The sequence below is a fragment of the Suricata suricatta genome, chromosome 5 (genome assembly GCF_006229205.1).
Source record: "Suricata suricatta isolate VVHF042 chromosome 5, meerkat_22Aug2017_6uvM2_HiC, whole genome shotgun sequence".
Lineage (NCBI taxonomy): Eukaryota > Metazoa > Chordata > Mammalia > Carnivora > Herpestidae > Suricata > Suricata suricatta.
The window spans coordinates 45,902,229-45,915,840 of record NC_043704.1 but is presented as its reverse complement, the minus strand read 5'-3'; the positions used below and the strand labels follow the sequence as shown (position 1 = coordinate 45,915,840).

The following is a 13,612-nucleotide window of genomic DNA, read 5'->3' as shown; positions in this document are numbered from 1 at the left end:
AGAAATAACACCATGAGGACCCACTTCTTCATTATGATCATGACAGAGGTGCTTAGTGATTATGTGTGGGTTGCTAACTTCCACAGCCTCCAGTGACTTCTGGGTTTCCTCATTAGATGCCTACTTGCACAACTTTAGAACTTGTAGTTTACATTTGGAAGACCTCAAGACTTCAATTTTCCTCTCTTTTTCTATAATAAGAGTTTTTCCTCAAAAAACTTCTTTTTTTTTTTGGAAAGTAAAATGTGTGCTATATTTGTGTTAAGTCCCGACATATTAGAGAAACTCCTTATGAAATATTTAGCTTTATACCTATGCTGTCCACAAATGACATTTTAAAAACATTTTCAACCTTTTTTACTGAAGGTAACATTTACATAAAATAATAGCACCCGTCTTAAGTAGATGTGTTTTGACAGTAATCAAAACATTCCCACCATCACGATCAGGATATTACTCCAAAAGATCTGCAGTCAACCCTGCCCCTCCTTTGGCCCCAGTCAACCACCCCTCTGCTTTGGGTCACTACAGATTAGTTTCACCTGTTCCAGACTTTCATATAAATGGATTAACATAGTAGAATGAATGCCTTTATTCTTGCCTCCTCTCATTGGATGTGTTTCTGAGATTCACCCGTTAGTATATATTAGAAGTTTGTTCCATTATATGAACATACCACAATTTGGTAAACAATTCACTTGATAAGTAGTTGGGTTGTTTCCATTTTGAAATGATTATAAATAAAACTATTAAACATTTATGTGCAAAAAAAAAAGAAAGAAAGAAAATTTAAAACATTGTTCAGCCATAAAAAAAATCAGAAAATCTTGCCATTTGTGACAACACAGATGGCCCTTGAGGGCATTATGCTTGTGAAATAAATGAGAGAAAAAGATATCATATGATCTCACATATATACGGCATATAAAATACAAATAGAAACAAATGAATATTCATATATATGGAGGACAGATTAGTGATACTAGAGGTTGGGCCTGAGGGAAGGACAGAATGAGTGAAAGGTATAAACTTCTGGTTATAAAATAAAGAGGTCCTGAGCTGTGGTGTACAGCATGGTGACTATAGTTAACAATATTGTATTGTACAATTGAAAGTTGCTAAGAAAGTATAGCTTCAAAATTGTCACCAAGAAAAAATTTGTAACTATGTGTAAGTAATGGATGTTAGATAAGTTTATTGTGGTAATTATTTCTCTCGTATATATATATATATATGAGAAAAAATATATATATATCAAAATGATTTTTTTAAGTATAGAAAATCTTCATCCCTCATTCCTTTCTTTATATCTCAACAACCAGACAAAGGTGTCCTCGACCTTACTAAACCACCCCCAGTGGATATTCCTATTCATACTCTTCATTTAATTAGTAAACTCTGTTGAATTGTCTCATTCTGGGAGACATTTCTTTGGCATTGCTCATGTACAGTGGTTTTCTCAAGTTTTGCAATTTTCTGCTGTCTTTCCATGGAGGGAACTATTTCCACCGAGCTAATAACAGATCTGTACTTAGATTTCAAAAGGGCTCTTCCTTATTGCACATCAAGTGATTGACAATATCCCCTATGGATGTCATTTGTGTGGCACTGTTGATGTTTGCAAGAGACTCCAATTGCATAACAGACACCTCTGAAGTCACTTTTGACTTTGGATGATATGATTTCACAGAGACTGTTTGGATCAGTTTATAAGTCTCTAAAAGCTTTCCCCCCTCCCTCAACTCCATTAAAATACATATTTCTTTGAGTAACTCAATATAGGGCTTAATAAAACGCTCAAGTGCAGAATACATGGTCGCCAACATGTAAATAGCCCTCTTCTTATCTAGAGGGTCTTAAAAGACTAATTTATACCATACTATCTTTAAATGTCTATTCTGGTCCTAGTTCAAGTTATTTTCCCAAATTTTATGGATCAGTCAAGGCATTATATTCGAGCTGGATAGATTAACCATTTCAGATTAGTCATATGTTTCACCACAATTCTTAATTCCTAGATGTCTTCCTTTTTCTCAGAGATAAATTATGATAGAATGTATTTTCAAAGTAAGGAACTAGTATTCTCTTTATAGGGTTTAAATATATATGTATCCTTTATATAAAGAGGATATAAAGTTATCCTCTTTATAGGGATTAAATCTATATCTTATCTAACCAGGTATATGGCTACACTGGAGTGATTATCTCAAACATGTATGGAAGCCTTTGTCAAATGAAAGAAAATTGTTTGATTTTCAAAATTTTTCTGAAATTGGAATAAAAACATAAATCTGAGGTACCTAGGTGGCTCATTCGGTTGGGTGTCCAACTCTTGATTTTGGCTTAAGTCATGATCTTGTGATTTGTGGGCTCGAGCTCCATGTTGGACTCTATACTGACAGTGCAGAGCCTGCTTGGGATTCTCTCCCTCTCTCTATCTCTGCCCCCACCCCTTTCTCTCTCTCTCAGAATAAATAAACAAAAATCCCATAAATCCTTGGCCAACTCTATGGTAGCATACCAATCACCTTTAGTTCACTGGACTTCTTATCAGTAGAGCTATTATTATCAGTAGAACTAATTTATTTAGTCCTCAGTAGTCATAGTAAGTCTTCAGTAACTATTTTTTCTTTTGTACTTTCGAAAAATACAGAACTTTCTTCTATCACTGAGATCCAGGAAAAGGAGCTTTCTAACAAGTTTGCCATAGCTGTCTCTATAGCATTTTGCCCTCCTACAAGATGGTGTAAGGGTACCAAGCATAATGATCTGTCCTTATCATTGAATTTTTCCAAAGTTTGCATTAGAGGGATTTTTCATTGGGAATGATTTTATTGTCTATCTGTATACAATAAATTACCTGCATTTGGAAAATATATACTACCATTTCTGCAGGGATCTTTTATTTATTATTAGGTGAAAAAAATTGATGGGTACCCTTTTCAACGAAAGCTTATTAGATTTCTACCTTTACCACAGTAGTATCACTATTTGTAATTAAAAATGTGTACTAAAGTCCATAGGAGTTAGGCCATTTAATTCCCTCCATTCAAACTCAATGGATTCTCTATATTGAAATACCAAGCCCCTTGATCATGTGGTCTGAGTATCTATACTAACAAAAACTTGTCAGGTTTCTAGTGTTTATTTGTTGTAAAGACATCCCAATTACTTAACAGTACCCTCTCATTTCCATGGTTACCTGATCTTGTCTTCCTCTCTCATGGACAGTGAATATGTTGACTTCTAGGTAAATATAATATCTTCCAAGTGAAAAACCTCATGACTCATCTTCTATTCCATTTTATTAATGCTATTGATAACCAACAAGCAATGTTTCTAGCCATTTTTCCTATTTGCTTTTGTTTATTAATCCATTCTGCTAAATCCTAGCTATATGAAACCTCATAACCTAAATTACATTGGTAAGATTTATATCCTGTAATTTGCCTTAAAAAAAAACTGCCACTATCTCAAACCAGGGGTTAGTTTTTGACTATCCCAGCACCAAGGTCTCAAAAGAACTTTTTCTTCACAAGGGCCATTGAATAAGACCACTGTAGTAAATTTCAAATCTAGAATGACAGTCAAATTCACAAGATGCAATAGGCTCACAGTGTTTATTTACCTAAGTTTATTACCCAAGTGCCCTTAGCTTTAAGCAAGAATACAGAACAAGTAAAGCAGCAGCATGCTAGCAGCAACATGACAGAAGTTTTGGATACCCTGAAAGTTTCCAAAGCTTCACTGAATGCAAATTGATCTAGGTACAGATCACCTCAGCACAGGGAAGGTACAAGGTTGAGAGTATTTCAGCTTAAATACTTGCTTATAACCTAGCACCTAGATGGATGTTTGCCTCATGTCCATTTTTTAGTGCAGCACATTCCATAAAATACAGTTTATGCAATAACTGTCATGATATACTTGACATGCCTGATGTACAACATACTTAGGAACATTTTGGATCAGCAATCAGTCCATACCAACCTCAACAAGAATCTAATTTATCCCAAGTCAGTGCATCTATTGAGTTGACAATGCAAAACTGTATAAATGCCAGTTCCTTAGAGGGGTCTTAAACTGGAGTAAAACACTAAAGTTCAATTCTTAACCCTTTATTTCCAAGATAATATAATACTTGGGATATTATTGAAAATAATCCTGATAAAATAATCTATTACTTGTACAATTATAAAGATAGTAAGAGTGTAAACATCATAGTACACATTACTGTTGCAGATACTTCAAACAAAACATTAACCATGTACATTATAAATAAGTATATGTCATCTACATAAATAATAAAAAGTATCTAGGGATTTTCAAAAGACCAATAGTAAATTCTAGAAAATAGGTCTTACTTTAAAAGGAAATAAAAGTATTAAAGAAACAGATTTAGCTTACACAGTTTGCAAAATGAGTCACAAATACTGTGAAATTGCTGAAAATCACCCTACAAGTACAGGTGGTTTTTAAAGAGAATAAACTTAACAATGTGGAATATTTTTTAAAGAAATTTTTGTCACTGAGGGCCAACCAGAATTATTCTTAAGACCATACAAATATGTTGACTTTTTCTAATAATTTATGAGAAATAAATTTAAGTGATTAGAGATATTTATCATATGTCTACATTTTCAGATAATACTGTTAGTCTATTTGATGGAACTGTTGACAAGATCTAGTGTTTTAAAAAACACTAGAACAACATGCATATTTTCATCCTTCAACTTCAACTTAATTCTTAGTTTGAATAATGGCTTTTCCTAAGTGTTGTGCTCAAAAAAGAAAAAAAAAGATTGTTCAAGTAATGTAATTGTTTGCCAAAAGAACAGTTGTATCACCTATGCCTATATAATTCTAAAATAAATTTTATTTATTTATTTATTTATTTATTTTAATATAACACAATTTATTTTTTAACATATGCAATTATTTTCCATCATTTATAATACAGTAGTTACAATGTAAAACAAATTTAAAAATATATATGCTTAAAGTAATCACGTCCCTGAATTGGAAGTAAATCAGTAGGAGAAAATTCACTGACACAGTTTTCACCCATATCTACATCCTAAGTCAGATTCTTGTCTCTGGTCCAGGCTCCTTGCCTCTGACCAGTCAGCTTCTACTAAAACTGATAGGAATAGCAATGCAGCCACAAGGCTGATCTCTGAAATTACTTCTTATTGAACTCAGATATTCCTAAGCTTATAAATTGTTGAATATCATGCCACATGCAGTATCCCTCAGATTGTATGTGGAGTTGTAACTATGGAGTTATAACTATGAGCTGTGAGTAATTTTGTTGCTTCATTCTTTAATTCATGCCAGCTTCTGTTTTCTTCCTGATATCTGCAAATTTCTGTAGAACTTTTCATTTTTCCAAGAAGCATAATTTTACTTTATCAGTCAACTGGAGTTACTGTGCGTGGCAGTAAACAACAAATCCTTATTAATTTGCAAGTCCAGAGCAATGGACTGGGCTCATTCATGAACTAAATGATGGATTCTCTATGCCAACTGTTTGGTACTATCTAGAATTTGGAAGTCCCTAGAAAACAATAAATTTGGAAAAGCTAAATGCTTAGATAAAAATAAAGCACAATGTATCTAAATAAGCCAACTATATAGGTAATGTCCCAAACTGGACCTATATCCAAGGAAGCATAATCAGAAGCTGGGATGCTTCTCACAGAGCTTATGGATTCCCCTAACCATTAGTCGCCTGGTGAAATGGAAGAGTCGTGGCTTATCTATAGGACTTGGAGATTTTATCAGCCAAAGGTAAAAGAGAAACATTTAAAAATTGTCTGGCCACTATTTATTTCTTTATTATTCTTCTCAAGGCGCCTATAACCTCTTTGTTCCTCAAGCTGTAAATAAAAGGATTTAGCAGAGGAATTATTATTGTGTAAAATAAAGAATACATTTTATCGTGATCTTCAGTGTAGCCAGACCCAGAACGCACGTACATGAAGAAGAGGGTGCCATAGAACAAGGAAACAGAGAGCAGGTGGGCGCTGCATGTGGAGAAGGCTTTGCTCCTGCCCTTTTCAGACTTCTTTTTCAGGATGGCAAAGAGAACACGGATATAAGACACTATGATGGTCATAAAAGTGAAGACTTGTATAAAGGCCGAAAAGATTAAAACCAGAAGTGTATTAACTGTAGGATCAGTGCAAGAAATTTTGAAAAGTTGTAAAATTTCACAGTAGAAATAATGTATTTTGTTGGACCTGCAGAAAGTTAATCTAAATAACAAACCCACATGAATTGCTGAATGTAGAAAACCAATAAAATATGAAATGCCAATGAACTGAGCACAGAGGCTATTGGACATCACGACTGGATAAAGTAAAGGGTTGCAAATGGCTACATGGCGGTCATAGGCCATCACTACCAGGAGGAAACACTCTGTGGTGGCACTGGAACCAAAAATGTAAAACTGAGCCAGACAGTCAGAAAGAGAAATCACATGATGCTTGGATAAAAAATGTATAAGCATTTTGGGAGTTACAGAAGTTGAAGTACAGGCATCTGCAAAGGCCAAACTGCCGAGGAATAAATACATCGGGGTGTGAAGGCGGGGGTCCTTCCAGATGAGAGCAACCAGACCAAGGTTGCCCACCATGGTGGTGAGATAGATGCCCAAGAACACCAGGAACAGGGGGACTTGCAGCCCTGGAAGATCTGTCAGTCCCATGAGAACAAACTCCATCACCTGGGTCTTATTTTCTTCTGCCATAGAATAAATGACCTGGCCAGTCAGTAAAATAAAAGAATTAAGTGCGGAAAAAGTCATAAAAGAATCATAAAAACCATGTAATTTTTGTGTAACCAACATATTTCTAAGATATCTTTTCATTTCATTAGCAATTTTGTTTATTTTTACCTTTGTCTACTTTTATATAGATTCAAATTTTTCCATAATAAAATAATTGAGAATTCACCTAAAGTAACAGGTAAACTTAATACAGATCCTTTTCAATTTAACAGAGGTTTTAAGAACTATATATGGGGGCGTCTGGGTGGCTCAGTCAGTTAAGCATCTGGCTTCAGCTCAGGTCATGATCTTACAGTTCATGGGTTCAAGCCCCGAGTCAGGCTCTGTGCTGACAGCTAGCTCAGAGCCTGGAGCCTGCTTCAGATTCTGTATCTCCCTCTCTCTCTGCCCCTCCCTGCTCAGGTTGTCTCTCTCTGTCTCTCAAAAATAATTAAAAAAAAAAACATTAAAAATTTTTTAAAAAAGAACCATATATGGATAATAGGAATTAAGTTTATAGCACTGGGTTTTCTAGAATAAGAGTGGACATAGAAATGAGAGAAGTACAAAAGAGGGGACGAGAGAAGTCAAAGTAGAAGTTTGGGGTGCCCAGGTGGCTCACTCAGGTGGTGCAACTCTTGATTTCAGCTCAGATCATGATCTCATTGTTTGTGGGTTCGAGTCCCACACCAGGCTCTGAGCTGACAGTGCGGAGCCTGCTTGGGACTCTCTTTGCAAAACTCACTCTCTCACTCTCTCTCTCTCAAAATAAATAAATAAACAAATGAAAAGAGTTCTATGAGAACAGCAATATATATATTATGATCTCTTTCACATAAAATTATGTAATAAATTATTTGTGCACATATCTATATACACCTATGTACATACATAAAAAGATGTGTGAAAGAATAGTCTCCAACATTTAATAATGGAGAAAAGAAACAAGAATGATGAAATGCTAGTGTTTTCTTTATCAAGGAGGTGTTTTGGCACTGAAAAGTCCTTTCTAAAATTAGGATCTAATCATCTCTAAATTTTTGTACAGAAATAACCTTCAAGGAAATTAGCATTTTCTTTTGGACACTGTCAGTGGGAGCCAACTTATGACCATTGAGAGTAGTTGAGAGTAGATATGATTTTTTTTATATTTCAAAGTTATACAATATCTCTCTATTGTGTAAGACAGGGATTCAAATAGAACAACAGTTTTTTTAAGTTTTTTTTTTCAATTTTACTTATTTTTTATTTATGCATACTTATTGTGAATCTGCCTAAAGTAATGACATTGATTTTTTTTCATGATTTATAGTCTCTCAAATAACTCTAAAAAAGAATTTTCCAGTGAATACAGATCCATAAAAGAAAAATAAACACATTCAGGTATACAGATTTTGTTATTTTCTTGTATAAAAATATTTTAATAATTTTATAGTCATATTTCTCAATACTGATGGCACATAAAATTTTTTTATCATAAGAATATTTTAGAGAAACTAAGTTTGTCTAATGTAGAACTAGGACTAACAGCTCTTTTTCAAAGAATCAATGATCAGCATAAGAGAAAATTGTGAGATATTATCCTAATTTCACTAAAAACAAAGAATCCATGAGTTTAATAATTTTTACTTTTGAACATATACCCACAAGGAGTCCTAATATATATAACATAAGCAAAAATATTAATTGAAAATTAAGAATTTAAGGAATATTTACCCTGCATAACCTGACCCAACTTTATAACCTCAAATAACCAAATGTTTGTTATTCTGAGTTTTAATTCCTACAGTGGATAATTTGGCCAAGAATTAGTAATCTCTGTGAATTTTGCCCCAAGTTCTGTGATAAGTAATACAAGATGACTTTTGAGGTTACTACCAGTGACTTTAGCCCATATTGTCATGATTTCATTAAACTAAAGAATTTTTATTATACTCAGACACAAACCTTAAGTCAGAGTTTTTCATTCTAGGAAAATTACAGATAAATTAGATTTTAGCTGTAGAGCTATGTCTCAATTAAGAAAACTTTATATGATGAAATGAACACTGAATTTTTATCACTATTATTGAGTTTCTCTATTTTTCATTTTTCTATTAATCAAAGTTTATTATTTAAAAACTTCCCCCCAAATGTGTTACCTACAAAGTAAAAATTCTAACTGAAATATACATGTTCAGACAGACATTTACTTCTGTCTGTCTAGATTTTTGTTCCTGATTTAAAAAGGCAAAAGGCTGTCTAGAATTTTTATTTCTTACTTAGATGTTTGTTATCATACAGACAAATTCTGAAACTATATTAAGGAAAATAATGAAAATCTCTGCACTCTCACCTACTTACTGTAAATCCTGGGAAATTGGAAATGGCCTTATTTTCTTGAAGTTGAAGAACCTTCTATTGAAGTAACATAAAAGGTACAGAAATGAAGTAGTATTATTTATATATTGATTTTCCTTGGAAACTCCAAACTGGAGGGAGATAGCATTTCTTTCTTCTATCTGCAAATCTATTCTTTAAAAAAAATCTGGCATTCCCTTAATGTTTCCAAAGGATTCCCAGTAGAATGAAGTCAAAATTGTTCTACTGGGCCTTGTGAGCTAATCATCAAATTATCTATACACAACTAGTTGCAACAATTAAAGCTACACACGGTGTCTTCAGGGTTCACCATAGGGGCACGTTTATAAAATGTCACTGAATGGAATTTGAATAATCTTGTTTTACTTCCTCTTATTCCTTTTAATGATCCCACAACCCAACTCCCTACTTGTCCACTTGGAAATCCCAAAGTTACATTAGAATTAACATGTCCAGATCTGAAATTAAGATCTTTCTCTATTCTACCCTCAAACCTGGTGTTCTTTCAGTGTTCCCTGTCTCGGGACAGTATTTGTGCACACCGTAAACATATTTGTGAAACTAACCTCTCCTTCAAGTCCATTTCTTTGACCATTGCCTCTAGATTTTATGTCCTAGAGATGTCTTAAAACCAACTATTTCTGTTTGTACAGTTAATCCTAAAATCCACCATGCATTCGTCTCTTGCCTAGGCTTATTAAATAACCTCATAACTATACTATCTTCATCTGCTAACATTGGCTTTCAGTCCATTTCCCACACTGACACCAGACTGACTGATTTTTATAAAATGTACACCATTTCACTATCATCCATTACACACACTCTCCCTCTCCTTCCCCCTGTATAAATAACTTATTCCACATAGAAAAACTAAAATTGTTAAGCCTAACTATCCATGTGCCTACACTAAGGAGTAGACCCAATGACTAACTGTATACAGTTGAAGAGGTGGGGTTTTTTTGCATTGCATGTATTTATTACTTACAGTAACACTAATTGCACTTACAAATAATACCCGATAATTTAGTGAATCAACATAATAGAAGTTTAGTTCTCCTTTATGATAAGTATGAAGTACATGTTCTTAACTGAATAACTACTCTATTCCATTTGATAATTCTATTCTACTCAAGCATCTTCCACATATGACTTATTTGAGGGTTTGTGTTTTCATTTGGATAAAGCAAGAAGGGGGAAACAGCAGATTCCAATTGTGAGGTGCTTATGAGCCAGAAATGTAAGTGATACACATCAATTGCAAACCTAAACTCAATAATAATACTACAGTCAACTGAAAATGGAAGCTATGTGTCTAGGATGAAAAGAAAATGGATTTGGTGATTACCTAACAGTTTCTTCCACTGATTCTACTACAGTTTCTAATTACTTACCTGTTTTACCCTTCTTCCCACATGGACAGTACTTTCAGCATTTTCCCAAGGTTTAATTGCTTGGCCCTTGTCTTGCTATCTACCATTCTTTCTATCAATTCCCATATAACCTATATTCCAAGAAAAAGTTAGGATCTCCAGTTGATAATCTGGTCTCTTTATCAAATCTAGCTATAGCTGTTGTTTGTAGGAACTAAGAATTTTTAAAATATATTATTTTGCCACATGTTATAATTACACACTGCGAATATACAATTTTGTAAGATTTATCTGCCATCCTGTGGAGCACATGAACTTTGGAAAGGTATCCAGAGTATTTATCAACATGATAGTGTCAATATAAATGAGACAGCTTGCTGTTTTACAAAATGTACCCAAAATAAATATTCTGTCTATCTTCCCAACCTATTACATTCTCTAAGTAAACTTTACTCCACTCAGAAGACTTACTCTTTTTGAGGGATCTATCCACTTTCAAGAAGACCTCTGTCCCTAATCTGATTTTCTGACTGTGATACAGACTGTCAAAGTTTGGCTAAATAAAACTAGATATTGGATGAAAGTCTTTCCTTCTGTTAGGAAGCTGCCCTTACCCAAAATTTAGCCTGTCTCTATTCCAATACCTCAGCTACATGGTCAGCAAGGCTATGCTTGTGTAGGCCTAAATATAGGGTGGGTCAGAAATGTCTGGAGATTAAGCAGTTATCTCTGATAAGGCATCAGAAAGTATAGAATTTCACTGAACCCCTATTTCTCTGAGTGTTCTTCTCTCCCACATGTTCATTCCCACCCCTAAGTTATGGACCCATCTGTGCCTCACCTGTCTGGCTTGAGTAGAAACAGTTGCTGGATGAGCTAACTGTTGGAAAATTAGTATGACTTCACTTGCTAATTTCATAGGATTCCTCACAATGGCCTTGGTTCGGCCTGACAAACTTCAGGTTCTCTTTTAGGCTTGGCTGGAGACATCTAGTCTTCATAAATATGTCCCAGCCTACTTCTGTGGACTGAGTTATCACTATTGGAATTGGGCTGTTCTCATGAAAAAGTGACACTCAAACACTCAGAGTCCAAGAAGGGGATTTAATTGCTTGGCTCTTGCCTTGATATCTCCCATTCTTTCTATCATGAGGTCATGTCCTCAACCTGGAGACGACCGAGGTCTATAATTTTAGCCCATGATTTGTTGAGCAATCCATGGAATAGGTATAGAATACCCACCACTACATGGCAGAAAATAAATTAATTTACATCTTTGTCATCTTTGTCTCTGAGATGGTATATAAAAATACGGGGTTAGGAGATAGCAAGTGACATGTTGGGTGTGGAAGGAAGGTCCCTAAGACCTTCCATCCTAATAATATCCTCACACTCTTATAGACTGTTCATGCTTTCAGCTTTTGCGGCCAAGTTGGAACTTGTGATTCTGGTCTCTCTTGAATGGAACAGGGCTTGGCTGTCCTGAAAGGCTATCTGCCTCTCCCAACTCTCTTAGGGTCTCTATTATACCCTCTATCTACATGCCCTAGCTTATCCTCTAACATCACTTTTCAGGAGCGGGTCGCCTAGCCAGTCTCAACAGCGCAGGAATTTCCAGGTGTTGGCCATGCAATGCAGTGACGGAGAGCAGCCTCCAAAACTAAACATCAAGGCTCTCTTGCCTTCACACACTTCAGGACCAAATTCATTTTGATGTAGCCAGATAAGGAAGAATCAAAGCAAGAAATATTTTTTCCAGTGCCCCAAATGGGAGTCTAGGCAGAAGTTCCTCTATTTTAAGGCTACCTGTGTGGTAGGCAAAATAATGGCCATCAAGCATATGAATGTGTAAATATGTTAGGTTGCATGGAAAAGAGTTATTAATGTTGCAGGTAGAGTTACAGTTGCCCATCAACTGACCTTAAAATAGGGAGATTATTCTGGATTATCTGGAGAGGTTCGGTACAATCACAAATCATTAAACTGGAAGAGGGAAGCAGAAGAGCCAGAGGCTAAGGAAACTGTGACTACAAAAGACAAACACCAAGAGATGCAAAAATGCTGGCTTTAAAGGTGCAGGAAGGATCCCATGAGTTAAATAAAGGATGTAGGCAGCTTCTAGGAGCTGGAAGAGGGGAGGAAATAAAGTCTCACCCAAGGGTTTCATAAAGGAATTCACCCTGCCAACAATTCGAGGGGGGAAAACGTATTCAACTGGTATATTTGTGCTGGAAACAAGGTTCTCAGTGAGATTACTCAATAAATTAGAAAGTAGAAATTCTTAAAGAACTCACGGTTGTTCATTATATTGCAGAAAAAGTTATTATTTTAAGTAATTGATAGGTTTTTGTATCTTGCAATGAGTGCAATGCAAATGTAAGTTAATTTTCAAAATTATAAATGTTCTAGATATATTGATTTAAATGCCTCAGAGGAATTAGTGTCATATTTAGTCTAACAGTATTACTTTGGTTCACATAGTGCTTGCATCATTATAAACATCTATCAAAGATACTAATATCTATAAAATCTTAAAAATTACTTAAAAGTTATCTAGGAGGGCATGAGCAGTGTTTAAAAAGAGAATTTAAACAGAGGCTAATTCTTCCTATAAAAGAATATAAGTTCAAAAAGTTTTAAAGTGCATGTATGTGGAAACACAAAAGCTCATTCAAATTACAAAAACATAGTAATTTGGAGATTTCTGTTTCGCTTTTATCCTTGAGGATGGATTAAAAACAATTACACAAAGTAAATGGAGCCTGTCTTTACCATGTTCACTAATTGTTTTAATGATCACAAGAACTTATGATGAATACAAGTCTATCCACTCTAAGTTTTTTATTCATTCATTTAATGATTACATATTAAGTCCCTACTACACACAAAACACAACGACACATTATGCTTTATTTAAACAGAGGAAAATCTAAGGGATAATGAAAGATTCCCCTCCAAATATTTATTTCTTTATAACTTTTCTCAGTGTACTTAAAACTTCCTTGTTTCTTAGGCTATAAATAAAGGGGTTTAGCAGGGGGATTATAACTGTGTAGAACAATGAATACATTTTGTCCTGATATTGATCCGGGCCAGACCCAGGACGCAC

At 34.7% G+C, this 13,612-nt stretch overlaps 1 protein-coding gene across 1 annotated transcript; it reads right to left on the bottom strand.

Annotated features, from left to right (window-relative positions):
- Positions 1 to 5,827: 5,827 nt before the first annotated feature.
- LOC115292653 (olfactory receptor 5AC1-like) lies at positions 5,828 to 6,751 on the bottom strand. Its single transcript, XM_029940690.1, has one exon. The coding sequence runs from the start codon at positions 6,749 to 6,751 to the stop codon at positions 5,828 to 5,830; it is 924 nt and encodes a 307-aa protein (XP_029796550.1).
- Positions 6,752 to 13,612: the final 6,861 nt, after the last annotated feature.